Source organism: Falco naumanni, chromosome 4 (genome assembly GCF_017639655.2).
Source record: "Falco naumanni isolate bFalNau1 chromosome 4, bFalNau1.pat, whole genome shotgun sequence".
Classification (NCBI taxonomy): Eukaryota; Metazoa; Chordata; class Aves; order Falconiformes; family Falconidae; genus Falco; species Falco naumanni.
Genome location: NC_054057.1, coordinates 54,822,540 through 54,850,072, shown reverse-complemented (window position 1 = coordinate 54,850,072; position 27,533 = coordinate 54,822,540). Strand labels below are relative to the sequence as shown.

The window sequence follows — 27,533 nt, the reverse complement described above, 5'->3', positions numbered from 1 at the left end:
AAACCCCACCTTCACTGAAACGTGAACTGTGAGGCATGTCTTGCTCTGAAGGGCAGCCGCATCTGCCGTGTTTGCTGGGGGGCGGTGAACCCTTTCTCTCCACCACCCCCCCGCCCCCCCCCGCACTGTGTCCCTGTAGACACACATGGCTTTTAAGAAGCTTTTAAACTGAGGAAACCCATCTTGGCCAGCCAGCCCTGGTTGACAAGGCCGAGGCACCAGCCTGGATGAAGGCACGCCCTTCAGAAAGCCGGAAAGCGAGTCCGGCATCAAGGCTACGACCCTGTGGCCACACACGACCTCTGACAAGCTTCTCCACGCGCCCCCTGCGCCCATGCCAGCGGCCGGAGCCGCACGCAGCGCCCCGCGCTGCCCGGGCCCAAGATGGCGGGCGGCAGGGCGGGCGGGGCGGAGGCCGCGTCACGTGGGGGCGGCGGGCGGCGCACGCGCGCTGGGGGCGGCGCTGACAGGCGGCTGCATGGTGCCCGCCGCCCCTTCGCCGCCGATGCAGTGAGGCCGCGCCGCGCCGGGGGAGCCGGCGACGGCGGCCTGGATGGTGGCGTAGGGCCCGTATTGCCGGCTCCCCAGCATGGCGACCTACCTGCCCCCCTGCGTGATAGACGGAGGCACCGGGTGAGTGCGGGGAGAGGGGGAACCGGCGCTGCCCGTCCCTTTTCTAGGGAGGCGGGGGGGGGGGGCGTCCCCGCCGTGCCGCTGGTGCGGGCCCCCAGCGGCGGGTCCCTTCCCCTCTCACGGGTCCGGCCTCGCTGCGTCGCGGCCCCCTCTCGGCTTGTCGCCCCTGTGGCGGAGGGTCTCCCTCGGCTCTGGGCCTGCGCCCAGCACCCTCCTGCTGCCCTTCCTCCCCGCTGGCAGCCGTGTGGCCCCGGGGGCGGTGTGTTTCCATGTGCCCTTTTCTCTTCTTGGGTCCAATTTTTGCTCGTGTTCTCTGATGTTCAACTATAGCATGATTGAAGTGCTAAAATTGGGGATGGGGTATTTCAAGCGGCAGCCTGGAGAGCGGGGACACGCGTGCCTGGGGTCTGTGACCCGGGGCCGGTCCGGCAGCGGGTGAGGTGTGCTTGTTGGGCTGCGGCGTTTCCGTGCACCTGGGCCAGGTGTTTCCAGCTGGATGGCATCTGGCTGTGCCTCTAGACAGCGTGTCCATCTCCTTGAACCTTTCCAGCCATTACCTCTGGGCAGCAATGAGATGGGAGCTGCCTGACTTACACTAGTGGTTTTTCTTGGTCATTAGGTCATCCCTTTTTCACCTTTGTCAGAGCAGTGTGAGGTCTATTCTACATTTAGCCAAACCACAAGTTTTGTAACTTAGGTATTTAAAGATAGACGAATCTAAATTGCAGAGGCTGTGCTTGGGTGGTTCAGGAACAGGTCTTTCCTACCTGTCTGTAGCTAGAGAAGACCCGTTCATCATCGGATAGACCAGTTCTGCTGTGCCTCAGGTGTGGGAGGTGTCAGAGGGAGCTGTAATGAAGGTGATAATGAACGTGTGGTGTTTTTGCTAATATCTTTCCTTTGGCCCAACAGTTATGGACAGCTCTGAAGAGGAGAGGAGACTCCAGTCCATGAGTAACTTATTCAGCCAGTAACTTTACTTGTCAGGCCCTGCCTCAGTGTCACCGATTGCATTAATTTATTGCAATAATAGACCTTTTCCCAGCAGTGAATTTACAGCACTATTTCCATTTCTTTAATGCTTGGAAAGCTACCTTTAAAATTTCCAAACCTGAGTCATCTTAAAAAGGCCAAACCCAGACCAACCTACCAAAAATCCTGACCCCTTAGCTAATCAGAGGAATCACTTTTTCAGTGGTGTGGTGTCACACGGCCTTTTCCTGAAAAAGTGTTTCGTATTTTGAAGTACATCTGTATTAAACTGTCACAATACTTTTAGAGGTCCCTTGTCTTGTTTCTGTTTATACCTTATCTTACCAGAAATCAGCTCTGTCCCTTAGTGGGGAGTACTGGAGTCCATGTCTGGAAAGTTTGGGAGTAGAATAGAGACTGGGTTGGTTCCATCTTGCATATAATTTTGCCTATGCGTTAGATACTCTTTGGTAGATTCCCAGGTTCCTTCTGATTATTTGCTGAGGATATTTTAAATACCTGTTCTCCACAGAACTGTTGGTGTTACAGGAATATTACTTGACGGTTTTGAAGAGTTTTTCAAGGAGAGAAATGGGGATCTCTAGGTGTAGCCTTTAAAAAGGCTACAATATAAACTACAAAATGCATAAAATGCAACATCTTTCTTTTGCAGGTGACCTCCTTTCCTCTCAGTGTGTGGAGTGATTGCAGTGTTGCACTAGCAGTAGATATTGTTGGCCAACAGTTGTACAAAATAAATAAGGACAGAAAATGGCTTATTGTGTCCTTTCAGAGAAATAATAATTTAAGTAGAATTTCTAAAATCTATTTAGTGTTTGCATGAGTAAAACTGGTGGAATTTGTGTATGGGGGCTTGTATATCGGTTTGTTTTGGGAAGGGTTCAGACAGTCCCCAAATGATGCGACTGCATTTCCATGCCTCCAGATGATCTTAAATCATATGAGACGATGCAATGTCTCTGCTGAATGGACTTTTGCTTGGCTTTGCTGCAGGGCACTCAAATGTGTAAGGCTTTTCAGTAAAGATATTACTGCATTTGAGATAACTTATCTTGCAGAATTCAAGAAGAAATGAGAGTTTGAACCAAAGCAGCCAGAAGAAGTAGCTTGACTCATTGATACGCAATCTCTGGAATTTTCCTCTGTGTGGGCTGAAAACCTTCTTATTGTTAGAATGAATCTACTTTGGGTTACAAGCTTCAAACAATTCATTCAAATTATTCATGAAAAGGCTTTCAGATGAAAAACTTGGGAGAGCATAGTGGAAAGGAAAAGGTATATGCAGACGTGCATGGTGGAACATTGTTTATATAAAATACATTTTTCTGCTTACATGCCTGGTACTGAATGAGGTGCTTTGTCCAGGCACTAATCCTCCTTCTTTTTGCATAAGGGGATTTAAGAAGTTTGTAAAAAGACTGTTGGTGTTAGTGTGTAAGGAGCCTGGTTTAATTTACTGTTGTTTGCAGCCATAGGCCTCAGTCCTGTAAAATGATGGAATTTTTCAAAAAACCCAATGACAGATACATGGAAAATTGGTATAGACCTTCAATGAGAAACATATCATTGTAGCAGGACAGGATAACATTTCTTTATTGGATAGATGACTTGAACTTCCTTTGTCAAACTGCTCACTCTTTAGTCACAGTTTTTGCATAAAGTGATACTAATTTGCTATCATCTTTTCATTAGTATTTGCAAATAACTTGTCCTACTTCAGTTTTGATGCACATCTTCGTTTTCCTTGCATGAGGTTTTCCTCGTGATCAGTTTACACATTGCTATCAGTCTTTTTGTGGAGAAGGGCATGCTATTTTTAGTTTCTAAGGCCTACCAGGCCTTTTTGGTGTTGCTGTTTTAAGTAGCTTTAAACTTTGTAACTAGTTTTATTAACTGGCATTTTCAGAATGCTAATAGGTGGGTGTGCAGAACAAAGTTGTCTTAAAATATCTTTCTCCCCTTCAGAGTGTGTATTTGCAGTCGCTAAGGAGTACTTCTATTTTGGGTGTATTTTATTGAAGTCACTCAATTTTTCTTTTAGTAAAGAAAAATTACTTTGGTAAAATCTTACTGGTGAGTTTAGAGGTAAACGCTTGATTTCTGGGAGAAGTGAGCTGGACTTATCTTAAAACTTGAAGCTTTAGGTGTTTTTTTTGTTGTTGTTGCTGGGCTATTAAAGATAGCTGGAACCTCAGAAGATGTTTATTTTTACCTCTCTTACTATATTTCTGATGCTAAATGAGTTGCTTTAGCCAAGTATTACCGCTGCTTCTTACATGTGAGGCTTGTGAACAGGCATTATTGTAATTGCTGTTATGGATCCAAGGAGCCTGAGTTAATTAACTGCTGTTTATAATCACAAGCTTCAGTCCTGTAAAGTGCTAGACTCTCAAAAAAACCCACTGGCTCTAATGTACACTTTATTCTTATAGTGGCTGCTGGTGCTTTTGGGTAAATTGTGCAAACATGATATTTTTTTCTGTTTGATATTTCCTCCTTCATACCTTCTTTCTTCATTCATATTCCTTCATCACATCCTTCTTTCATAAGTACCTTTCCATATTGTTATAAAGAACTTGTTTCTTTATAATTTCTCAGGCATATTTTTAATAATGATAGCATAGTCTGTTTGTGGCAGCACTGCATCAGAGGTGTTCTGGCAGTAATAACTGTTAGTTATGTAGTGTCTTTGCTGTCGGAGAAAGTGTTCTCTTTACAAAGGTTATTTTTTGTTTGCTTATAGGACTTAAAGTATTTTGCTGCTTTCAGTCAGTTTGTATCTATTTTTTCAGAGCTTTTTTTTTTTTTCTTTGTGTGTGTGGGTGTAACACATTGTTTTAAAGATCCTGAACCAAAAAGCAAAAGAAATTGAAGAAATGCTAAAATGTTCACAGCTGGGCTTTGGTCTTTTACATACTGGTCCAGAGAAAATTTGGATGTCTGGTATTTTGAGATGGCTAAAGCAACTACCTGAGTTTGTGAATGTAAATGCCTAAATTTTGTTGTTCTTGTGCTTTAGTAATTTTCCAAAACATATCTCTGCTCTTTAAAGTGGTTGAGGGTGCAGCATCTGCTTCCAAGTTTCGTCCATTTGTATATTTTTGCAGGCCTCTTCCTACATAAGTGGTTTTTTTTTTCTGTCTTTCCATGGTAGGACTTCAGAAGAGAACAGGGTTAGGATGACCTATTCCTCATGCAAAAGCTAGTGAAACTGATTTGTGTACTAACTAAACACCTGGGAAAAATAGTATGTAGGAGACAACACTATTTTTAGAAACTCCTTGTTTCAACAATGTATAATTTCCAGTGATTCTTTTTTTTTTAAAAAAAAAAAAGATGAGTAGATCCTCCAAATCCACTTGCATGAAATAGTCTTAGTCTATTGGATCAGTTTTCTACTAATCTTTGATGCAGCCTCTGGTATCCTGTATTTTGGAGAGTTTCCGGTAGGTTCCCATCTCACTGGCAATAAATCTGCTACCTATAATGAAATTAAGTTGGAGTACTGATTATCTACATGTTCCCTACAGCTGTCTCTGCAATTTACAGATCACAAGATGTTGCGTTACCATTAGTCTGCTAGGCTGTAACCCAGGAGAAAGAAACCCATGTTTTAGGTGCTTAAATATTCATTGGAGAAGGGACTCGAGACCAGGTAGTAACCTCTCTAACTGTTTAAGTCCAGAGCCTTTCAGGTCAATGAATATTTAAATATCTTGTATAAAAGGGAAAAATTTCTGTAGGAGGTCCTGGAAGTGGGTCACCCAAACACTTTAATGTACTCCTGGGTATGGCTCTGGAAGGTGGAATGTGTTTGCGTCCTGCTGGGCAGAAGAAACATCTGGGACCAAATCTGCCATGTCCTGAGTGAATAAGCTACTGGGTAAGAGAGGGAAGTGCAACCACATCATTTTTCCTTCTCTTCCTCAGCGGTTTTGAGAGTAGTTTGAGTTTCTTTCTCACAACACCTGAAATACAGCTTGTTAGAGTCTATCTCTTGTTTGATCCTAAATAGATATTTATTTTTTGAACAGCCTTTGTTTTCCTTGCCTTAACATTGAACTGAGAATTTAGTTATTAATATATTTAGTATTAATCCTTCATGGATTAGTGCCATGCAAAAGAAATCTTCCCAGATGTTCTCTTCTGTAAGATGTGTTCTTTGAAGAGAACTTTTTCACTGATACTTAGAAATAAGCTTATACTGTAGCTTTAACTGGGATTAATTCACCTAGTGAAAAAATAAATCTGTAAAATAATGAGCTGTAGGCCTTTGGTAACTTTATAAGTTATTGTAGTAAAGGGATCTGATCCCTGCTTGAGAGGGAAGATAAAGCTATTGCAGACTGATAGCCCAAGCTAACTTGTAGAGGGTATTTTCTTTTTAATAAATGGGTATGAATTTAGCAGGTGTGTAGCTGGGGGTGGGCTGGGGAATGGCAAACTAAACTCTTGGCCAGAGTCTAATTTAAGAAATGAGTTCTGGTTATATTGCAGGAACCTTTTAATTTTATAGATATATATGCTCACCCACATATATGTAAGTTGTATAAAAAGTATATGTGCATACTTACATGCTTAGGTGTATTCATGTATATGTATATATTGACTTTGGTTTCTGTCTTTGGGGTTTGAAGGGCTGTTTTCACGAGGTGTCTGCCTGATTGCCATTTCTAAGGTTTAGAACTAGGTCTCTTGAATCCAAAAAGGGTTTCCTTGGTCCTCACTATGTGTATTTGAGAAAAACTCATTTCAGAGAGAGAAATGAAGAGGAAGTATCCTGTAATGCATCTTGAATCCCAGTGGAGCTCCTGTTGTTGCTTGTTATATTTTAATAATATTCTCTATGTAAGCCTCATTCTAAAAGGGGAAGAAGCTGTGCAATAATAATCACAAGAAGAATTCTTAATAGTAATGGCCTTCTTACAAATCAGTCTAATGTCCTGATTATAAGTTTTTGAGAGTCACAGAAAGTATGCATAAACATTTTGGATTATGCTGAAAGTATATGCCCATACAATGATGATTAAAAATATAATAAACCCTTGCCCCCAAAACACAGTCCTAGTCTTTTTATGCTTGGGGAAAACGGCTTTTTAAACTATTATTTGAAGTCTGTTGAAGCTATAGCTTTGAAGAGATGTTGCAAATACAGTATTTAAATTCTGAGGTCATTGCTGAATCAGTTTTGATTTAATTCCTTTAGCTAAGCAAACTGACTCTTAATGAGTGGTTTTATACCAAATGCTCTCATAAAGGGGTACTTATTGTTTAAGCTGTTAATGAAGAAGCAACTCTCTGCTTTATCGATGGTATAATATTGTTTGCAAATATTGAGTGTAGGATGTTTTAAGAATTTCATGGGTTTAAGTTCTAATGGTAAAAATGGATGTGAGTAATGCTGATTTCCCTCAAATCATGCTGTTTATTGGACTTCTATTCCAGTGTAATTACAATACTGGAGAAAGACTTCAGTTTCTGCAACCATTAAGTTAATTTTGTTGGGTTTTTTCCCCTGTTTTTTGAATTTCTTCCTTAATTGTTTGTGTTTTGTTTTGTTGTGTATCCTTCTGTCTCTGTGTGTGTGTGTGATTGTCGTGTCTGTGTCCCATCCCGCCCCCTGCCCCCCCCCCCCCCCGGAATTAGAGCTGGTTTTTATGGTGTGTGATGTTAATTATTTCTAGTTGCTGAAGACCTGAACCAGCTTCCAGCGAGTAACACCATGCAGAGATTTTAGGTTTTGTGTGAAAATTCCTTTTCTTTCTTTCTTGCCCAAGTTACAAGTTGCTTTTTTCTCTTCATCCTTTGCTGGTTAAAATATATATTACATATATATTGAAAGACATGGAAAATGCTTTATATCATCTGCTGCCCGTTTTTAAAGCGTTTTATCAATGCATACATTGGTGTAGTATGTATGTTACCACACACAGATGCTGTACCTGTGACAGAGTGGTTTGTGTGAGGCACAAAAGGGAATTGTATCAGGATTGCAACTGGAGTTCTCAACTGTGGTTTCTACTTAAGACACACTTTCTTTTTTTTTCCTATGTTTGACAATGTTAAACAGATATGCAAAGTCTAATGACATCTTTGGTCATGGTAGCTTTCTGAAAGATGAGATCTGCACAGCCCTTTTTTTACCAAAGGGTGGAATATGGCCTGCCTGTCTTTTGTCAGAGCTGGTCAACAAGGTTGAGAAAGTAAGAGATGAATCTTCACTTTTCAAATACTACAAAAATTTGTAAGCTGAAGGTGTTTGAAAAATAAATAACCCCTTAAAATATTTACCACTTCTGAGCTTTCTTCTCAGCAGGATGACACTTGAAAGCATAACCCAGAAAATGTAGATGTGGTATGTGATTGCTTGGCCTTCGCTTTAAGAGCTGCAGTGAATTGAAAGTGTTTGGGTTTTTTTTTCCCATAGTCTAAATGGATCTAATAACTTCTTGATCATTTCTTTTCTAGGTATACGAAACTTGGCTATGCAGGAAATACAGAACCTCAGTTCATTATCCCATCATGTGAGTAAACTTTTGTCCTCCAAATTGTAGTGTACGCTGCTATCACTGAACACCTCCATGAGGGAATGATGTGCTTTCCAACTCCCAGCTCCACCTTCCTAGCCCCTGGTCTCTCTGGGAAGTGATACTCATTGCGTTAGTATCTTTGGCTACAGCGTAGCTAAACAGAACTCCTTGTTTGCAGTTAGCTAGGGCTGTTGCTCCTTAAATCAGCTCTTGGTTGCTATGACAAAGATGAAGAGAACTCTAGTCCAATTTCCTTTTTATCTCCATTATTTTTCTGCCAGGGCTCTTGAGTAGACAGAATGTAATTTACCTCCTGTCTACCTGACACCATGGTTACTGCCCGGATAATCTGGGGAAGGTTTCCTGTCAAATTAAGCACTAAAGTGCAGGTGGTGTCTGCCTTATTTACATTGTCTGGGACTGTAGACAGTTTAATATTCAAGAAAGTTGTTCCTATTAGAAAATGGTTTTTTGGGTGTGTGTTTATCCATTAAAATGACTTTGCATATTTAACATGTTTTGTTGAGCAGATTTACTCTGAATTTCTTTTTGTATGTTAAACTTGTTTAAAATGTTATACCTTTCTGGTGTTCTTGATTTTAATTGTTGTCTTAATAGTTTCTCTCACATGCTACATATGTAATTATAAATAGTAGCACTGACTACATATTTGCATCTATAATGTCATCTGTTATCTCATGCTTATCTCTACTTAATGTTAAACACTGCCTTTTACTTTTCATAAGCTTTGCCAATTATCTACTTATTAATGCATCTAGACTGCCTTGTAGCTACTCACAGTAGAAGGTAGAAAGATAAAGAAATAATAAAGGTCATTGAGGGCCAGGGAGGGGGAGGGGGACATGCTCTTTACCAGATGTAGCTGCAGTACTGGTTACAGTCTTACTATTTTAAGTTATTTAAAAAAAAATTATAACCTAAACCACTGGTAAAAATTTAAATGCCTTATGTTAAAGAAGTTGGATAGCAGGAATTTCCTGTGAATTTGTTATAAATCCTGTTTAGTAAAACTATACACTTGTTGGGGCTTAGATGTGTTTCCAAAAGAATTGTTTGCCTGTCAGTAATTCTTTGACACTGATGGTATTTGGTGTGTTTGTGGATGATGCCTGTCTGCGTTTTCTACTGTATGTTATTTGGATCCTGATTATGACCCATTAAAAGAGAACTGTATATAAATAAGGCTATGTTTTAAGAGTGCTTTATTCCATTTTTATTTATAGCTTGCCCCAGATTTGTTTTTTTTGCTGTCTCATCTTCTTGCCTATAGCAGCCATCATCTAATAATTTCTGTGATAGTTGCAGCTTGCTAATGGGAAGCATAAGTGTCTCCAAAGATTTCTCGTAGCACTGGAAATTGATTTCTCCCCTCCCCACTTCCTCCTTCTCACCAACCAGGATAATGACTCCAATACTTTTTTTCTGAAGTACAGTTTATTTTCTTCTCCACCTGTGCTCTTTCTCTTGACTCTAGGGTTGAAACTCAGAAAATCATGTTGCTTCCTGGAGCGCTGCTCTTGCACAGGTTTAGTGACTGCTGTAGTCTGGAACAGAACACATTTTTAAGACTATGTATTTTTCCTCAGAGTTATTTACATGAATGAGGGATGGGTGACCAGAATCCTGTGTGACACAGTGAGAATGAACTCTGCTATATTGGCTTGTCAGTAGATCACTTACATAATTTCTGCAAAGTATGCTTTCTATATCCGGATTTTTTATTTCTGGAAAAGAATCCTGAAGTAAATAAATATTCATTGCATGGTATTTAGGTGTTTTAATTTTGTTTTCATTTTGGGGCGTGTGTGTTATTTTAAGGTATTGCAATCCGAGAATCAGCCAAAGTAGGTGACCAGGCTCAGAGGAGGGTGATGAAAGGTGTTGATGATCTGGACTTCTTCATAGGAGATGAAGCCATAGATAAACCTACCTATGCTACAAAGGTAAGCATTGAGTATTTTCAAGAAGTCTTTCCAAATTTTCATGTTTTATTATATAATGTTCTAGAACTTCTTGATAAACTTCTTGATAACCATTTAAAACATTTACTTTTTTTGTTGCTTTTAAAAAAAACATCTGATTTGGTTCATGGGTTTACCTTTTTTTTTTTTTTAAAAAAAAGTCTGTTTTAGTAGTGCTGTCCTGCATGATTGGTGCTTGAACCCTTGTGTAAACATCCATTGATACAGTGCAGCCATAAACACTGAATATTTAAAATCTTGCTAAAAGTGTATCCTCTCAACACGGCATATGAACTGGGGAATGTGTTGGATGCTTTTGCTTCAAGGAATGTCACAATTGTTTTGTGGAGGGCTGTCTTCAATGCAGCTTTTCTGTGAATCACATTTTCCATGCTTTAGTAAAGGACTTCTTGAGCTTACAAAATGTTACCAGCTTATGAATTATGTGGAAGAAATCATATTTTATACATCCTACTGTATTACTTAAATGTCAGCTGTGTTCTTAACGTTGAACAGAATGTAAACATTATCCCTGCGAGAATTTTAATTTAAAATAGCCTATATGGTCTTTTTTTTTTTTAATGGATTGAAAGGTGTACTGAAATAAAGTATGATTCTTAACTTTATAAATGATAAAATTTATACAAAAAGAGATTAAAACAGTGCTGCAATAGAGCAATAGCAGTATTAGGAATAGAGTCTGGATTCTGGCTTCTAGTCTTGTAAGATAGAATCACAATTTGAAGTACCTGGGAGCAGGAGATAACTTCTCATAGTACCTCTAAATTAAAATTAAAATGGAGTATTTGGTAAGATAACCATGAGATGAGGTGTTTTCATTCTTGCGGAAGATGTAAGGGTTTGGGGACTTAGGCTGTTCCTATGTCTGGGTTTGTTTATCCTTGTGTGGCCTAGAGTGTTGACAAGTTTTCTTGCTGTAGTGGCCTATACGACACGGTATTGTTGAAGACTGGGACCTCATGGAGAGATTCATGGAGCAGGTCATTTTTAAATACCTACGAGCTGAACCTGAGGATCACTATTTTTTAATGGTGAGTTAATGAGGCTGGGTAAGAAAATATTTTTGTGAGAGGATAACTAAATAATATTGCAAGCACAAGGCTCTGTTGGAGAGTTTTTCTCTTTGTCTTTTATTTCTTCAGCAGCTGGGGGGAGCAGTGAAAAGAGGGAGAAAAATGTAATTTATGAAGCTGCATTATAACTAAACTTTGTTCATTTTGCGATGCATGCTGCTACAGGTTGGATTTTGGTTTTGAAAAGCTTCAGTCACTTAGTTTAAATTCTGTTTGAAATTTTCTATTTTGAGTGCACTGAGAATTTTAGAAGCTTGATTACCATGCCAAGCTAATCAATGCATGAACTGTTAGGACTCTATTGGGGTGCTTTTTCAAAACTCCCTTTTAATTTTTTTTTTTGCTTCTAGACAGAGCCTCCGCTGAACACACCAGAAAACAGAGAGTATCTTGCAGAAATCATGTTCGAATCATTTAACATACCAGGACTTTACATTGCTGTTCAGGTGAACAAAGCAAATACATACTTCTAAAGAACAGTATGGCTGCAGTATGTATAGTCCGTAGGCACACATCTAAAATGTTTGAAACAGTATTTTCTGTTTGTAAATATTACTGATTGTAAATTAGCACACTCTGCCTTCTTCTAAATATAAACGCTTTCTCATGTAGGCAGTGTTGGCCTTAGCAGCCTCTTGGACGTCACGGCAGGTTGGAGAACGTACTTTAACTGGAATTGTCATTGATAGTGGTGATGGAGTGACCCACGTAATTCCTGTGGTAGGTAGCAGGGTGCAATTTAAAATTATTAGTGGTTTGGACAATTACAGGGTTTGTTTACTATAAATTTAAATAAGTAGTGTGAAATGAAACTTTAAATTTTTAGTGTTGCTTGGTTGTATGAGATGTTTTGAAAAGTATGTATTATGTGAGCTTATTTATGCAGCTGATGTAGCTTGCAGATTATAGAAAGGTCACAAGTAAGGAACTGTCAGGCCATCTTTCAAAGGCTATTTCTATGTAAAACCTTGCCTTCTGTTACTGTGGTTTCTTAGTTTAGTAATAATGTTTATCACAGTTTTGGATCTCCTGCATGCCACCAGCATCTGACAAGAAATGTCCTAACTGTTTGATGTCCTGCGTTTTGATTAATATAGCTGATAACATGTGCTTTTTATATGATTTTATTGTACCATAGAAGTTAGTGAACTCTGTGTGGAAACGAGTACAAGCTTGTACAGATGCATGTTCATACACATGGTTAATCTCATACAGCTTAATTAAGTTATGATGTTAAAAATATAGTTATCTGTGCATGCTGACATCTGTTCTGCTGATGTCATTTCGTGTATTTCTGAAGCATATAGTATGCTTGAATGATCAGTTATTTTAGAAATGAAAATTTGATTCCCTTTAACTTTGTCTTGCATTTTGGTATTAACCTGGTCTCAGTATTTTCTTCATATGGGAAATACTGGGGAAAAAAACAGCATTTACCATATGAAACTCTGAAAAGTATAAACAAACAAAACAAAACAAAAAAAAGCAAGGGAGGAAATAATGTGGTATCATTGTTTTCAGTAAATGTGTCTTGAAAAAAATTCAGCAAAGAGATTTCTTGTTTTTAGGTTTTTATTGTGCTTATAATTAGATACTACTTAATTTTGGTTTTCTTGTCTGAGAATTTTAATAAATTTTATACATTTTCCTATTAATTTTCACTCTGAAACAGGACACAAGTGATGTGTTTGTTACATTTGTTTTTCAGATTATGCCTAAAAGAAACCGTCTGATCAGACTGTCTTCTAATATGTGCAAGATTTTTTTGTCTTATCACTTGTGTATCTATTAGATAATATCTCTTTATATGTGAAATCAAGGTCTTTAGATAAAAATAATACCCACTTTGCAGTGGGTTGCACATTTTTAGAGTAATTATACAGTTTCAAGATTTTACTTCTAATTAAAAATGAAAACAGAATATTATAAAAATGAGTGTTAGTTTTGTTGTTAATTATTGATACATGGTAGGTTTTTCCCTAAGTATTTTTTTTTCCTCTCCTCCTACATAGGCAGAAGGCTACGTAATTGGAAGTTGCATCAAACATATTCCTATTGCAGGTAGAGATATTACTTACTTTATCCAACAGCTCCTGAGGGAAAGGGAGGTGGGAATTCCTCCTGAACAATCTCTGGAGACAGCAAAAGCCATAAAGGTACACCCTTCTTTATCTCTTAATAAATACATAAATAAAACTTGAGCTAATTTTTTGGCTTTAGTAAGTTGCCAGTGGCTCTCTTAAAAATGCAAATGTAGGCAGTGTATTGTAATTACGCAAGCTTCTGTTAGTTTATCCAATCAAGTGTGGGGGAAGGAGAAAGAGGAAGAAAATCTTCATGCTAGACTGTTCAGAGTGAGTATGTTCTGCAGATTAAATCAGCATTTTAAGCTTTAGATTTTTTTAAAGTTTGCTTTTTAATATAATAAAAAATAAATGTATGTAATATTAGTAGGGTGATTGTGTGGGTCTGATCTTGCAACGAAGGCTTGCCATTAAACTTCTCTGTTGTCACAGACCTAATGGTTGTGATGTTTTCATTTTGAGAGAGACTAGATGAGTCAGCGTGCGATCTGCTTGAAACAAGTTTCATTTTTTCAATGAATTTGAATTTCAGTGGAATTTCACAAATTCAAAAAAATGTGCATTGTCTTGTAGGGTTGAGTCTTCGGTAGTCATTTGGGTGAGAATTCTTGTGTTTTGACTGCGTTATGCTTTAATGATGGAATCATTTTTTGACATTTTTAAATGGATGGTATTTATTAACAGGAGAAGTACTGTTACATTTGCCCTGACATAGTGAAAGAATTTGCCAAGTACGATGGAGATCCTCGGAAATGGATCAAACAGTATACTGGCATCAATGCAATCAACAAAACCAAGTTTGTTATAGATGTCGGTTATGAAAGGTTCCTTGGACCTGAAATTTTCTTTCATCCTGAGGTAAGAATAGGGATTAGCCATATTAAGTTATAGAAACTTTACTATGTGAGTGAAGAGAGGGGGAAGGGAGGCACTGTCATTTTTGGTGCCAGTGCGCCATCAGGTGGAAGTAAGGATTTCAGGGAGCCTCCCGGTTGTGAGCCCCGTGCAGCCTCAGAGAATTTAAGCACAGAAGAATGTGAGCCCGGCAGTGTCTTGATTTAACTCCAGACGGCAGCTAAGAACCACACAGCTGCTCTCTTAACTCCCCCCGCCCTGCTCCCCTGGTGGGATGAGGAGGAGAATCAGGAAAAGAGGTAAAACCTGTAGGGTGAGATAAGAACAGCTTAATAATTAAAGTAAAATATACTGCTGCTGCTACTGCTACGAAGGATTATAATGAAAGGGAGAAAACAGAGAGAGAAGAATAAAACTCATGAAAAACCAAGTGATGCACAATACAGTTGCTCACCACCTGGTGACTGATGCCCAGCCAGTCCCTGAGCAGCGGTCAGGGGCCTCCCCCAGCCAGCTCCCCCCAGTTTATGTACTTAGCATGGCGTTCTGTGGTATGGAATAGCCCTTTGGCTGCCTCAGGTCAGCTGTCCTGACCATGTTCCCTCCCAGCTTCTTGTCCACCTCCTCACTGGCAGAGCACGGGAAACTTAAAAGTCCTTGACTTAGGGTAAGCGCTACTTAGTGACAACTAAAAACATCAGCGTATTATCAACATTATTCTCATCCTAAATCCTAAACAGAGCACCGTACCAGCTACTAGGAAGAAAATTAACTCTATCGCAGCCAAAACCAGTACAAACAAATACTTTTTTTAATGTCCCATGTAACATTTAAAACATCTTCCTCTGCTTCTTTAAAGGCAAGCTAAAATTGAGAACTTGCTTGAACTTACAGGTTTTATATAGTATTTTTGTTCATTCTTTCAGAGTTGGTTTAAACCAGTATGCCTTGATACTGTGTATCTGATTATGTTGCCAATCCCTTTGGGCACTAGCATTACATTGATGATAATCTAAATGTTGGACACTGACTTCTGATACTGAGTCAATTTCTAAAGCATGGATGCTAAATTTGTCCTTGAGGGAAGTCCTTTGAAATTTCTGGTGATGTGGTACATAAGTAACATTCTGGGAAACATTACAATACCTAGTTTGTCAGGGTTTTGGTAGTTCAGTTTGAGTGAGCTTCAGGTTATTGTGATATTGTGGGAGAGGAAAGAGTCCATTTTTAATATGTTACAGCATAGCAGAAAAGGTTTTCTCCATTCCTGTGCAGTCCATGGAGTTTATTGCAGGCACCCATAACCTGTAATACTATTAAAAAAATTAATCAAGATCCACCATTAACATTGATGAACTTTCCCTTTGTCTACCCTCCTTCTATTGGAAAAGTATTAAAACCCTCATTCTTTCACTTTTTGTCTAAATTCCACTGTTAATGTCTTTGTGGTCAGTTTGTAGCCATCTGATCTTGTGCCAACATTAAACCTCTGGGCTAAATAGTTTGTGCTCCCTGCTGTTTACCGATGTGATCTTACAGGGAGGCATTGAATCCCGTGTCAGATGTCATTTTAATAGTTCCTCTTTCCATAGTCCCTTCAAAGACTGTTAGGAACAGGATAAAGGACTAATTTCCATTTTCTTCATTTCTTGATAGTTTCTTGGCTCTGTATTGAAAAAAAAAAACAAAACACCAAACACTGAACTGACTTTCTAGACAAGAAAAACACTAGATGATACGTACTGCATCCAAAGAGAATTTCTCGCTGGACTTCATTAACTCCTCACTTCAAAGGGTATCGAGTTAGCTAGGTAAAAACTGCCTTTGGTAAAGCTGTCTTGTAATCTTTTCCTATTTTTAGTTTACAAAATTTGTTCTGAAGTCTTTAATGTTCTTGAAGTTAGGCTTTGGGGTTTGTAGTTATCCAGATCATTTCTCCACTTTTAAAATTAGGTATTTTACTTGCTATTCTCCAACCATATGGTAGCAGACTGCAATTTCACATGTCAGTTCTCTTGTCCCCATTCTTGGAGCATGTTATACTGTGCTTTGGATGCCATAACTCTCATTTCTACTTACTCCTTTTGCCACGCTGTTTTAGCAATATCTTTATACAGGGCTTTGGGAGAAGTTTTCAAGCTGTAGCTTGTTCGGATGAGAACTCTCAGTGTGAAACAACACGGCTTCTTTCTTCTCTTTTAATTTATGTGGCTTCATGTTTTAGCTTCTTGCATGATTAATTCTTACTATGGAAGTTAGCTTGAATTCTTGGGGATTTTTCACATCATTCTTATGGCTCCTGATCTCCAAGCCAACTTCCTTTGCTAATTTCTCTTTCAGTTCAATGTATACTTGTGTTCTGGCTTTTGTTATTCATCCAGTTAGATACTTTATCTTGTTTAGGTTGTAAATCCCAAATAGTTTCTAGACCTTTGGGAAAGTTTTAAAGTTAAATAATAATATATTATTATGTATCAATAATTAATTTCTCAAATTTTAATCTCTGAAAGGGCAAACCCTAGGCTATGAACTGTTTTATTTTTTAAAGCTTGTGTTTTAAGTGGAAAATTGCCACTAGTCCAAGAATATTTTCCAGCTTTAGCAACTCTCTCTCGTATGTATAAATGCAGAAATTTACATTAACACTCTATTGATTGCATTGATGGGGGCTTCCACTCAACATCTTGGAGTATTTATGCCTTTTTGAATACTAGAGATTTTGTGTGTTTAGGAGAAAAACAACTTTTTGGTGGGAATTTAACAGAAGTATTTCAGTAGGGTTGAACATTTTTTACAGGGGAACATTCTGATTAGCACACTGATGTTTTTGATTTCACTTAAAAGGAAAGACAGGACCACACTGCAAAGGAACGGTATGTTTAATATTTCAGGAGAACTCACTCATGTCACATGCAGTAGTAGGTCCATAGTACATAAATCGTGAACAGTGAATTTATGACCAAGGAAGAGAATCTGAATTTCTCAGCAGGAAAAGGAATTCTCATTTCTTGTGTAGAGAAGTGGGTTTGTTGTAATGTAGAATAAGTGGTGAGCAGTAGTAATACTGCCTTTGATTTGTACCTGCTCCCTTTAAAAGTGCTATTACAAAATCTCTCTGCAGTCTCACTTCTGCCTTTTTGTTTCTCCATTCTTTGGGTGGAAAATCTAATGCCTATTCTATTTCATTTTAGTTTGCTAATCCTGACTTTATGGAATCCATTTCGGATGTAGTTGATGAAGTTATACAGAACTGTCCTATTGATGTTCGACGTCCATTATATAAGGTATGGTCTTTCTGTTGTAAGATTTAACTTATTTGAAAACTATCATCATCGTGAAGCATATACATAGCTATCACTTCCCCCACTACGAGAAATGTGAACTTTGACTAGAAATAAAGTTCAGGTTAAAAAAGGTGCCATTTCTGAATGAAGAGTACTTGGTATTTGCTGCTTTTTGTTTTTTAAATAAGGGTTAACTGTGACAGTGGCTTGGTACATAGGTAAGTATTATCCCTGAGGAACTGAGGCAGAGGGATGTTACTTGTATCTGATGTTTGTAATGTGAGTTCTTGTGCATTAAGGTTTTTGGCTTTCGCCTGTTTAAGGGTTACATCATGGTCTCATCCCTCCACTCCCCACTTACATCAAGCAGTGGTTTCAAATACATTTATTTTTTTCATGGTCTTGACTTGTATCTGTTCACTCTCTGCCATTTTAGCCAGGTACTGAACCCAGTATTAAAGTACATGAAGGCTTAAAATCTTTTAGGAGACAATAATTAGGCCTGCTTACACTTGTCTGGGGTGTAGTCCAGAGAGTACTTTCAGTCACTGATTTTTTTAAGGAATTAAAAGGTTGGTACTGACAGACATAGCCTATGGCAAGCTCTTTCTCTATTGGCAGCACATCCTATGCTTCCTGGTTGTTCTCTGCTTGTGCAGCAGCAGCATCCTTTTGGAAATCACAGTGTAAAGTAATAGCATGGACAAGTTTGCTGCTCATGTAAAAGGTGGTAGTTTTCCTCACCTATTAGAATGAGTATTAAGTTCCAACTGAATCGTATCTCAAGGTAATTCATAACTAGTACAATTTTGCAGTCTGTTTTACTTGTCTAGTAAACATACTGTGTAATCTAGAATGAGACATAGCAAAGGAGACATTTGCTTCAGAGCAAATCTGTGGAGCAGTTTAAAACGGGAAGTTAAACTACTTAACAGGCTCGTATGTGGGGTGAATTTTGCAGTAGATGTCTTCAACGGCTTCAAGCTTAGGTATATTGCAGAAGGTTATAGGAAACTCTTTAGTGTCTGGTTGTGCTTGGGGTCTGTGCTTTTTTCCTGAAAGACCAAAGTTGCCATACAGTATAGCTTAACTGCTTGGTAGGGCAGGGGTTAGTACTGGCTTCTGAAATGTGGTATTTAAAAATTGAGGTTAAGTTACTCTTTCCTCACCATAATCAGTGGGCAAATAACTTTCCTTTGGCTTACCACTGAATGAGACTTTGTTTTTCCATTTTGCTTTTCATTATACTTGCTTAATTAAAAGTGTTACACAATTATCTATTGAATGTAATGATAGATGTCAGTAGTTATTAATGCTAATAGTTACTGTCTTCTTTGAGCAAGCTCACTGCAAAGCTTCGAGCATCTCTGTTCTCATTGTTTAGAAGTATATAGGTGCAGAAAACCACTCACACTTTCTCTTGCTTTCTGTGGTTTATCAATTTCACTTGCCCACTGTGCTGCATGGTGGCCAGCCAAGACCCTGTGCTTTGGAGCTGGGTTTCCACCAAACGTATTTGGATTCTTCCTCAGTGTTCATCCAGAAAATACCCACAAGTATCCTTGCAGTTTATATGTGGTAGGTAGCCTTTGAAGCATTGTTTCATAACCCAACTTTTGATGTCCTGTGTTTCGTTTTCAGTTCTATTGCCAGTATTCCTGTTCCCCAGTCTAATCAACATTTCTCTTATGAAGCCAGTTATCTTACCTTATGTTGATGTTTGGACCAGCAAGACCTTCAGAAGACTGACTTCTTCAGCCAGACCCCATAGCCTGTAGCTATTCAATACCAGGCACAAACATTTTTTCACATGTGATGAAGCCTTTTGTAACTGTGTAGTGGTTGCCAGCAATGCACACTTCTAATTCTTAGGATTACACCATCTTAATGTGATTGCTTGGAAGAATTGATTTATATTCTTATTCTGTGTCTGTAACACAGAGTTGAGAGTCCTGGATTGCTTGGGATGAGCTGCTTTCTGCTAAAATGGAAGAAGAGACGTAGGCTGCTGGGTTTGGAACCAAGGGAGTTGCATTGAAATTTGAAGAAATAAGTGGACTATATTTTTTTTTAAAACAAACCCAAATCTTCAGCAAGTGGAATGAAATTTACAGTGAGTGCTCAGGTGAAATGGTAGAGCAGGAATTTTGGGTCTTGCCACATGGCTGAAATAATCTGGCATCCTTGCGAATATTGATCATTCCTGTGTGTTGAATCCCACTGAAAAGCGAGCCATCCTGTGTGCAGCTAGAAATGTGGTCATGCTTTTGTGGGGCTCTGTGAGGCATTACATCACCCTTGGCATTCTTTGGGAAAAATGGCGTGTGGTTTGTCTAGTTCTGTTTTTTTGGAAGAATTCTGTAGCTTCCTTTTTTCTTAAAATACTGTTCCACACCTTTCCTTACACTTATCTTTACATAAACGCATAGCATAACTGATATCACAGAAATGCTGAGAAATTAGAGGGAGAGAGAAGTAGCATGATGGTGACTATGGTCTGCAGAATAACGCAGTCCTTCCCCCCCCAGCTTTCAGGTTACTATGAGCATACTACTACACACGGTGTAACTAATGCACACCTAGCTTGCATCAGTAGGAAACGTGTTCTGTGGTACAGCCACAACAGATGTTAGTGTTGGACGTTTTTAATACTAGATGCTATTAAAAAATATCTTTTCAACCTGGAAATGCTCTGAAACTTGTCCTAACATTTGTCAGTTAGGGCATGAATTTCTGACACTTAAATTCAACTACTGTTTTGTTTTTTTTTTTTTTTTTTTACATTAAGTTGCCACCTAGTGAAGGTGGTAATAATAACTTCGAAGGTGGACAAAGGGCTTTCAGAAATTCTAAAAACTGTTTGATATTCTAGTAAATGGTATTTTTTGTTGGTAAAAGATTCAAAAACTGTCACTTTTTCTCCACACTCTACTTCATCTTCCTTTTTCCCCATCCAGAGTCTGTCCTCAGATACTTCAAGAGTTCAGATGGTAACAGGAGATGAGAACAGTATTGACAGTTACGAGGTCTGTGCCTTCTACTGATAGAAAGGATGTGTAGGGTCATGGGCTGTCCCAACAATCGATTTCTTTCAATTTTCTCTGCTATGTTTTTGGCAGAAATACATGGCTGAGAGAGTTTGAGATAAGTGACGTTTGAAACCAGGCAAATTTTTTCAGAAATATCTCTGCAAGATCCTAGTCAAGCATATTTAAATACTCATGATGCAAATCGTGGTGGATCAAGTTAGAATACCCTCAACCTCAAACTTTTAAGCTAGTTTCTCAAGCTGAAAAACGTTGCTTGAGGTGGGGACTGTAGCATGTTGGCAAGCGTGGTAGTTTATTGTAGATAAATCATCCAGGCTTTTGGTAGAAACACAGGTGCGTGGAGACAGGATTTTAAGTATGTTGGCTCTTTTCCTTAGAGGAGGAGATGTTTTAGCTGGGTGTGTGGCTGTTGTGGACGATAGTGAACTTTTGAGCTTGCTGATAGTTAGGATTTGGATTACGCTTGTTGTACTGGTGTTCCCTTGGAAGGCTGAGCTTGACTGCCCAGCTTATAACGAACCATCCTTAAAGCTTGGGGAGATCGGGGGTGCAGGAGGCTAAAGGAGTAGTAAATATTCCTTTACTATCGCTTCTGCCTTAAGTAGCCAGTACATCGGGTGCGTGAGAGCAGCTTCACGTGCGCTGTGCGGTGAGTAGATGGCGCTGCCGTACCGCCGTGCCGGGCCGTACCGCCGTGCCGGGCAGCCCGGAGCCGCGGGGGGGGCGGGCTTATTGCTGGGTCGGTTCTTGCCTTTCCTCTCTGATAGGTATCCCCAACCAGAAGACTGGGTAGGGTTCAACTGACTTTTGCTTATCTACGCTTCAGCAGAATGACAGCGTTTGCTAGTAATTACTAAGCGGAGAGAGGGGAGGCTCTGTGGGGGAGGTAAGGTTGGAGAGACTGCCGGGCCACTGGATCTGCGTCATACCGGCACTGATGTAAGAGATGGGAAAGCAACGGTATTCCTGCTGGTTCAAGCGGACACTCCAAGTGATTAACTAACTGTTGGTGTAGCACAGGAGCACTGAGGAGAAGCCCTGTTTATTCCTGTCCCGGCTGTAATTAAATTTGTAATGTTAGCTGTGCTAGCTGCTTTAACAGTAGCTCAGTACATTTGCAGTATTCCATGGTTACTTTTGTGTCTTGAGTGCAGGCATATTTCTGTGGAACAGCGTGACCATAAGTTGTGCTGAAATCTTTTGCTGTTACTCAAACTCTTAAATGAACGTGGAAAATGATGATTTTAAAGAAACAGAAATTGTTTCCTCATCATTAAAAGTCAAACTTACTTAAAGTTTCTCACACTAAATTTACTTCTTAATAATATGTTTGTTGTTTGATATGTATAGTATTTCTCATTGTGCTTTCCATACAATGTTAGGAAATATTTGCCCTGTTTTAACTCAATTAAGAGGCATGTACCTTGATTCACTTGCTCATGCTCAGCTTGTGAACATTCCAGTTTTTACCCACAGTAATTTTTATTAACGTTTATACATTGTTCTCATTAAATGTCTGCGGTGGTGTGGTTGTGTCACGTTAAACAACTTTAATTTAGCATTTGGATGGAAGAGAAACGGATGTGTTGTTTAAGTTCATATTTATCACAAAAGCAGTGGATGCTTCTTAGTTTGGTGCTGTGAAATCTGAAGTGTCCAGCTGAGAGTTTGCTTATGCCACATTACCAGATGCGGTGTAAAGATGGACATACCAGTTCTGCATTTTGTATTTGGTGGAGATGAGCTCTGCAGAAGCTAATTTTACTTTTTGGAATTCTAATGTAAACTTTAGAGATTTTTGTTACCGTAGCTGTTGTTTTTTTGGTTAGGTGGCTTCATATCTCTGCAGCATTACACTGTACATAGTACCAGAAATGGTATGGAGAGAAACTCAGTATCCTAGAGTTCATAAGAGAAGCAAAGGGGATGGATGAGAAGTGAGGAATTTCTTGCCAGCTCTGTGGTGTTTACCTCCCCCCCACTGCCCCCCTCGCTTTCCTTCCAGAAATGGCCTACGTTCATTATTTACTTAGTGTGGTTAGCTTTTTCAGGTGTGTGGAAAGGTCTTTATCCCTCTCTTCTAAGGGAACACATTCTTTTGAAACAAAATTTCAGCCAGTTAGCTATCAAAGTAGAAATCAGCTGGAGCTTTCCATCAGATGATATGGTAATCAGTGTTAGCTCTGAAACCTGAGGTCTGCTTAGAGCTGTTAAACCAGCCAAAGTGTGTTTGAGCTGAGTAAGATCAGAAGTCTTGTTTAAAGGAATCAGCTGGAAACAGATACTTAAATCATAACTTCCTTGATTGTTTTTTTTTTTTGACAAGAGGCCAGAGAATGCCCAGGCAGGCTGAAAGTCCACACATCACTCGTAAGCTTTCTCCACAGACATATTTAGCAGGCTTCATTGTTATGTTTTTCATTAAGTAGTTACTGGAATTACTGTTATTCTAGGGAAGGTATTTGCTGTAGGGAGTGGTTTCTTGGTGTTTTTTTGTTGTGTGCTTTTTTTTTTTTTTTTTATCTGACCATCTTTTCCCACCTTCTTTGGGTCTTTTGTAAGTGAGGAGTGGGGAATGTGTATGGATTCCCCTTTCATTGCGAGTGAGGACTACCTGGCTTCTGATCTCCTTGCAGAAGTCTGACCTGCTGAGTTGTGATAACTTACTGAAGCCCATATGTGAGCAGCCTGCTGCTAAAGAGCACGGATTCGGCCCAGTGCTGACAAGAAGTGCAGGGAGCAGGGGAACTGTGAACTGTATAATTAACCATCTTATAATGGCAGTTGGTGTCACCTAGGTACTTATATCCAAAATTCTGCTTAGCCTGGCTTGTCCGGATACGTGATAATGAGATGACTCACCTTTTCAACAAATATACCTTAGTGCTTCTGTTCTCCTTGACCAGTATTATTGTTAAACTTATTTCAGTGTTTAGAAGTACTTGAATAACCGTAATCTGAGGACAGTATAACTTCTTAGTTTTAACCTGGAATGATAAAAGATCCTCCCAGTATTACTGCTAAATCTTTAGTTACATGAGTTGATCTCAGATGTATTCAAACAATTATTCCCAGGTATATTGTAAAATCTATTTTTAGTGGTAGCATTGTCCACTTTATGGAGTATACACTTTAAGTTTAATTTGCTTTTAATAGAATTACTGCTGTCAGCATCTTTGCCAACTTCATTATCTCCGGGTAATATTTTCTGATGGCATCTTCCTTAATTGCTATTTCATCACTCAGGTTGGTGGCTGTCTTCCCCCACATTAGCAATTTTCTTTTCCCATGTGGAGTGCATGACCACTATGAGGCAGGGGAAGAGATGTTCTTGTGTATGGGGGGGAACAGTGGGAATCTCCCTCCTACTTAAATTTTAGGACCAGCTGTGGTTTCTGGCTCCTGCTTATACGTATGGCTCCTTTGCTCTTCTCTGTTCCCCTTTTGCTTTCTTTTGGGAAATATTTCAGTAATGTTATGGGGATTGTGTGCTTTTCTTTTAAGTATACCTGCCTTGCTATGCACTCTTTTATACTGTAGATAATCTGAAGCTGTGAAGAAATGAGTTTTTCCGACTGTAATGGTTTTTGATGCGCAGAGAGATATTTTTTTTTGTAAAAACAAACAGCTTTCTTCTCACTTAACAAGGAAAATCTTGTTTGTAACTTGTAATCTGCTGCTTAAAATCCAAGCAGTTACTTCTGTACCCTGCAAGCGTGAATGCTTATTAAGCATGTCTTTAACTCTGCATACCTGTGTGCAGGCTTTCTGGCTGAAAGCAGTGGTTCAGGGATTCTTTTGTTACATTGCACAGTGTTGGTATGTAGTGTCAAAAACTATTACTGAGAGATAATCGCTTAACCTGGGTATAATGAACTCTTGATCTCAGTTGAATTCCTTGTGGACACGTATCTAAGGCATGTGAGTGGTATTGGTAAGTGCTAATGGGCACTTTGGTTTGCAATTGCATCAATATGCAAGGGCACACATGCACTTTTGTCTTACGGGGTTCGTTTTCTGATTATGAATTGCATTTTTGCTGCCACCGATGTTATGTTCTAGAGTTTCTGTTTTGAATTGCCCCACCTTTGAAATGACTTTTGCATTATTCTATGACCCTGCAACATTATCATAATTAAGGATGGGACATTCTAAACCCCCTATTTAGAATCCAAGTCCAGACGAAGAGGCTTTCAATTCTGCTCTGAAAACTATGTAATACCAAGCAAGTAGGTATAGATAAGACAAATGAAAAGGCATTGTGTCTTTCTCTGTACTGCAGTCCTCTTTGGAGGTGTGGTATCTTTGTGAAGAATCATTGGACTTGCTGGTTGCTATGTTAGAAGTTTAACTCTTAAAATAATAAAAAAAAATAAATTCTGGAAAACTTGACAGCTTTTTGAAAGACACTAAGAGTAATATGATGCGTCTAGAGCCTTATTGGTATTGGGGCTAAAACTGCTTACTATGAGCATCCCTGGGAAACTTGATGTAGTGTCTTATTTCTGCTGCTCTGCACGTGTAGGGTACTAGCTCACCGTTTTAATGAAATCCTTCTCTGTTGTAATAACATGTTCTACATAAAACTCTTTAAGGAGAAAAAAAAATGGACCTCCTACAGAAATTGAGCAGTGCTTAAGGTCTTCTGTGTAGATTGTCAGCTTCCTAATGAAGTTACAATCCAAATAGTTACTTCTGCAGTGTTGGCTTTTTGCAAAACTTGCTTGAAGATGGATTTAAAGAATGTGTCTTTAATTTCTGCACAGAATGTGGTCCTCTCGGGAGGATCCACGATGTTCAGGGACTTTGGACGACGACTGCAAAGGGATTTGAAAAGAGTAGTGGACGCGAGATTGCGGCTTAGCGAAGAGCTCAGTGGTGGTCGGATAAAAGTAAGCAAGCATTTCAAGTGCATTAATTATATAAGTAGTGAAAGAAATACAGTTGAAAATTTTCACCTCACTAGTGAAAATGCAGTGTTGTAAAATTAATAGTGTGTATGTTTGTGGTCATAAATGCATTGGTAGCCTTGCAGTGTATGACATATGTCTTTGTTCGCAGTAACTGTAAGATTCTTGTAGTCTTTTAAGGGCAATTCTGGTTTCCTTCTAGGAGATACGTGATCTTTAGCAGTAGGCAAGAGGGATTTAACTGTTGTGTCCTTCTGCATACTAATCATGAAGAGTTTTATGACTTAGTCTCCTAGGGAGCATGACAAACTGAGTGATTAGTGTGAGATAGTGATGTGAATGGAAGGGTGAAGATGTGTGGGCCTGAGCATGTTCTGTTTGTAAGTATCTTGCCAGAAAATATAAACCAACTAAATACAAACTGTTTTTCTTAGCCCAAACCAGTTGAAGTTCAAGTGATAACACATCACATGCAGCGTTATGCAGTTTGGTTCGGTGGTTCCATGCTGGCTTCAACAGTAAGTCTTTATCAAAATTGTTCTTTCTTTTCTATATCGCCATGTGTTATGTTGTCTTCTGGCTATATTTGGTTAAAGTGCTAAGTTTTAAACCTTTTCATTGTGACAGCCTAAACTGTGTCACATTCTGGAATCCTTACCCAACTTTTATCTCAGTAAAATTTTTACAGGGTAAGTGGGAGCTTTACTTCAGTAAGGATATTGTGACTTGACACAATTCTGAAGTAGTTTTTATATGATAATTGCAACGTAGTCCCTTTATTCTTGAAGTCAGCAGTAGGGATTAGTTAGGACTTCAGGAATATAGGATCCAAACCAATGGTCTGAAATGTGAGAGAGAAACAAATACAGGAAAATGGGAGTAATTCCTGTCCCCTCCAAAGTGGGATTTCTCATTGCTGTGTTTAAAAGCACTCTTCTGTTCAGACAAACTGTTCTTGATTAATTGTATTCACATCCTAATACTTCTCGTTTTACTCCATTTAAAAAATGTAATACCACATCGTAAAGCTGCAGTTTTTGAAAATATTAAGGCATTTGTTTGTTTGTTGGTTTTCCTACTTTATATATTCTTATGCTGTTGAGGGGTTTTGTTTTATACTTTCATAGCCAGAGTTTTTCCAAGTATGTCACACCAAGAAAGACTATGAAGAGTATGGCCCTAGTATTTGTCGTCATAATCCTGTTTTTGGAGTCATGTCATAATGCTCGTCTAATGGAAACAAGATCGCTGATATCTTGCTGGTGAAGAAACTCATGTAATGCAGAGGAAGGCAGCAGATACTGTAAATACTGAAGCAAGATGTGGTTACCTCTTGGAAGCTTTTGGATCACCACCGTGCACTAAAGCACAACTTACAGCCCCAAGTCACTTCAGTAAAAGCCATTTCTCTGCTGACTACTTTAAAGCCTATCCTTCTCTCTTCCTAAATGTGAGGTAATTGAAAATAGGTAAGTCTCAGTTTAGGAGGTTGTGCAAATACTACTGAAACTGTATCTAGAAGAAGAAGAAGGCAGTGTTTTACTGCTTGTGGAGAGATTGAAGCCTTTCCCACTTGTGCCCTGATTTTGCAATCAAGTCTCTTAGCAATGGAGCACTAAATACCACATTGCCTTCAGGGGAGTTGGAATGGATGCAGGTACCTGCCCAAATAGCTCAGACTGCAGGATTGGGACTGTACTTTGTAAATGTAGGTTTTTCATATAATTTTGTATTTTATGATATCGGTAGGATGATTTGACGATTAGTTCTAAGCACGAACAGCTATCAATGTCATGGAGTGATGTTACACATTTCCAGGTGTGAGGCATGTATTGGAGTTGTGCTGGTATTTTTTTGGGGCAAAAAAAAAACCAAACAAGCAAGCCATGTATGCTAGAAACTGATGTGTTCATGTTTGGATGACACAAACTAAGTGATTTACAGTATTGTATGAAGTTCATTATAGCCACTGTTACTTTGTTTTGAATTTTCTGAAACTGTTTTATAGAAGATGATGTTTTGTTTTGATGTTGGTGAGTGGTGGATGACGCACGGGCCTTGCACCAGTGAAATAAAAGCTGTTAACATCTTTACAAACGTTTGTGGTAGTCTGATTTA

At 39.1% G+C, this 27,533-nt stretch overlaps 1 protein-coding gene across 1 annotated transcript; it reads left to right on the top strand.

The window, feature by feature from the left end:
• Positions 1-452: 452 nt before the first annotated feature.
• On the top strand, positions 453-27,507 carry ACTR3B (actin related protein 3B). Its single transcript, XM_040592032.1, has 12 exons — positions 453-633; positions 8,095-8,150; positions 9,996-10,120; positions 11,080-11,190; positions 11,583-11,678; positions 11,845-11,952; positions 13,245-13,388; positions 14,001-14,174; positions 17,363-17,455; positions 25,272-25,397; positions 25,850-25,933; positions 26,543-27,507. Exons 1-12 carry the CDS (start codon positions 590-592, stop codon positions 26,636-26,638), a joined length of 1,257 nt encoding a protein of 418 aa, XP_040447966.1. The 5' UTR covers positions 453-589; the 3' UTR covers positions 26,639-27,507.
• The last annotated feature ends 26 nt before the right edge of the window (positions 27,508-27,533 follow it).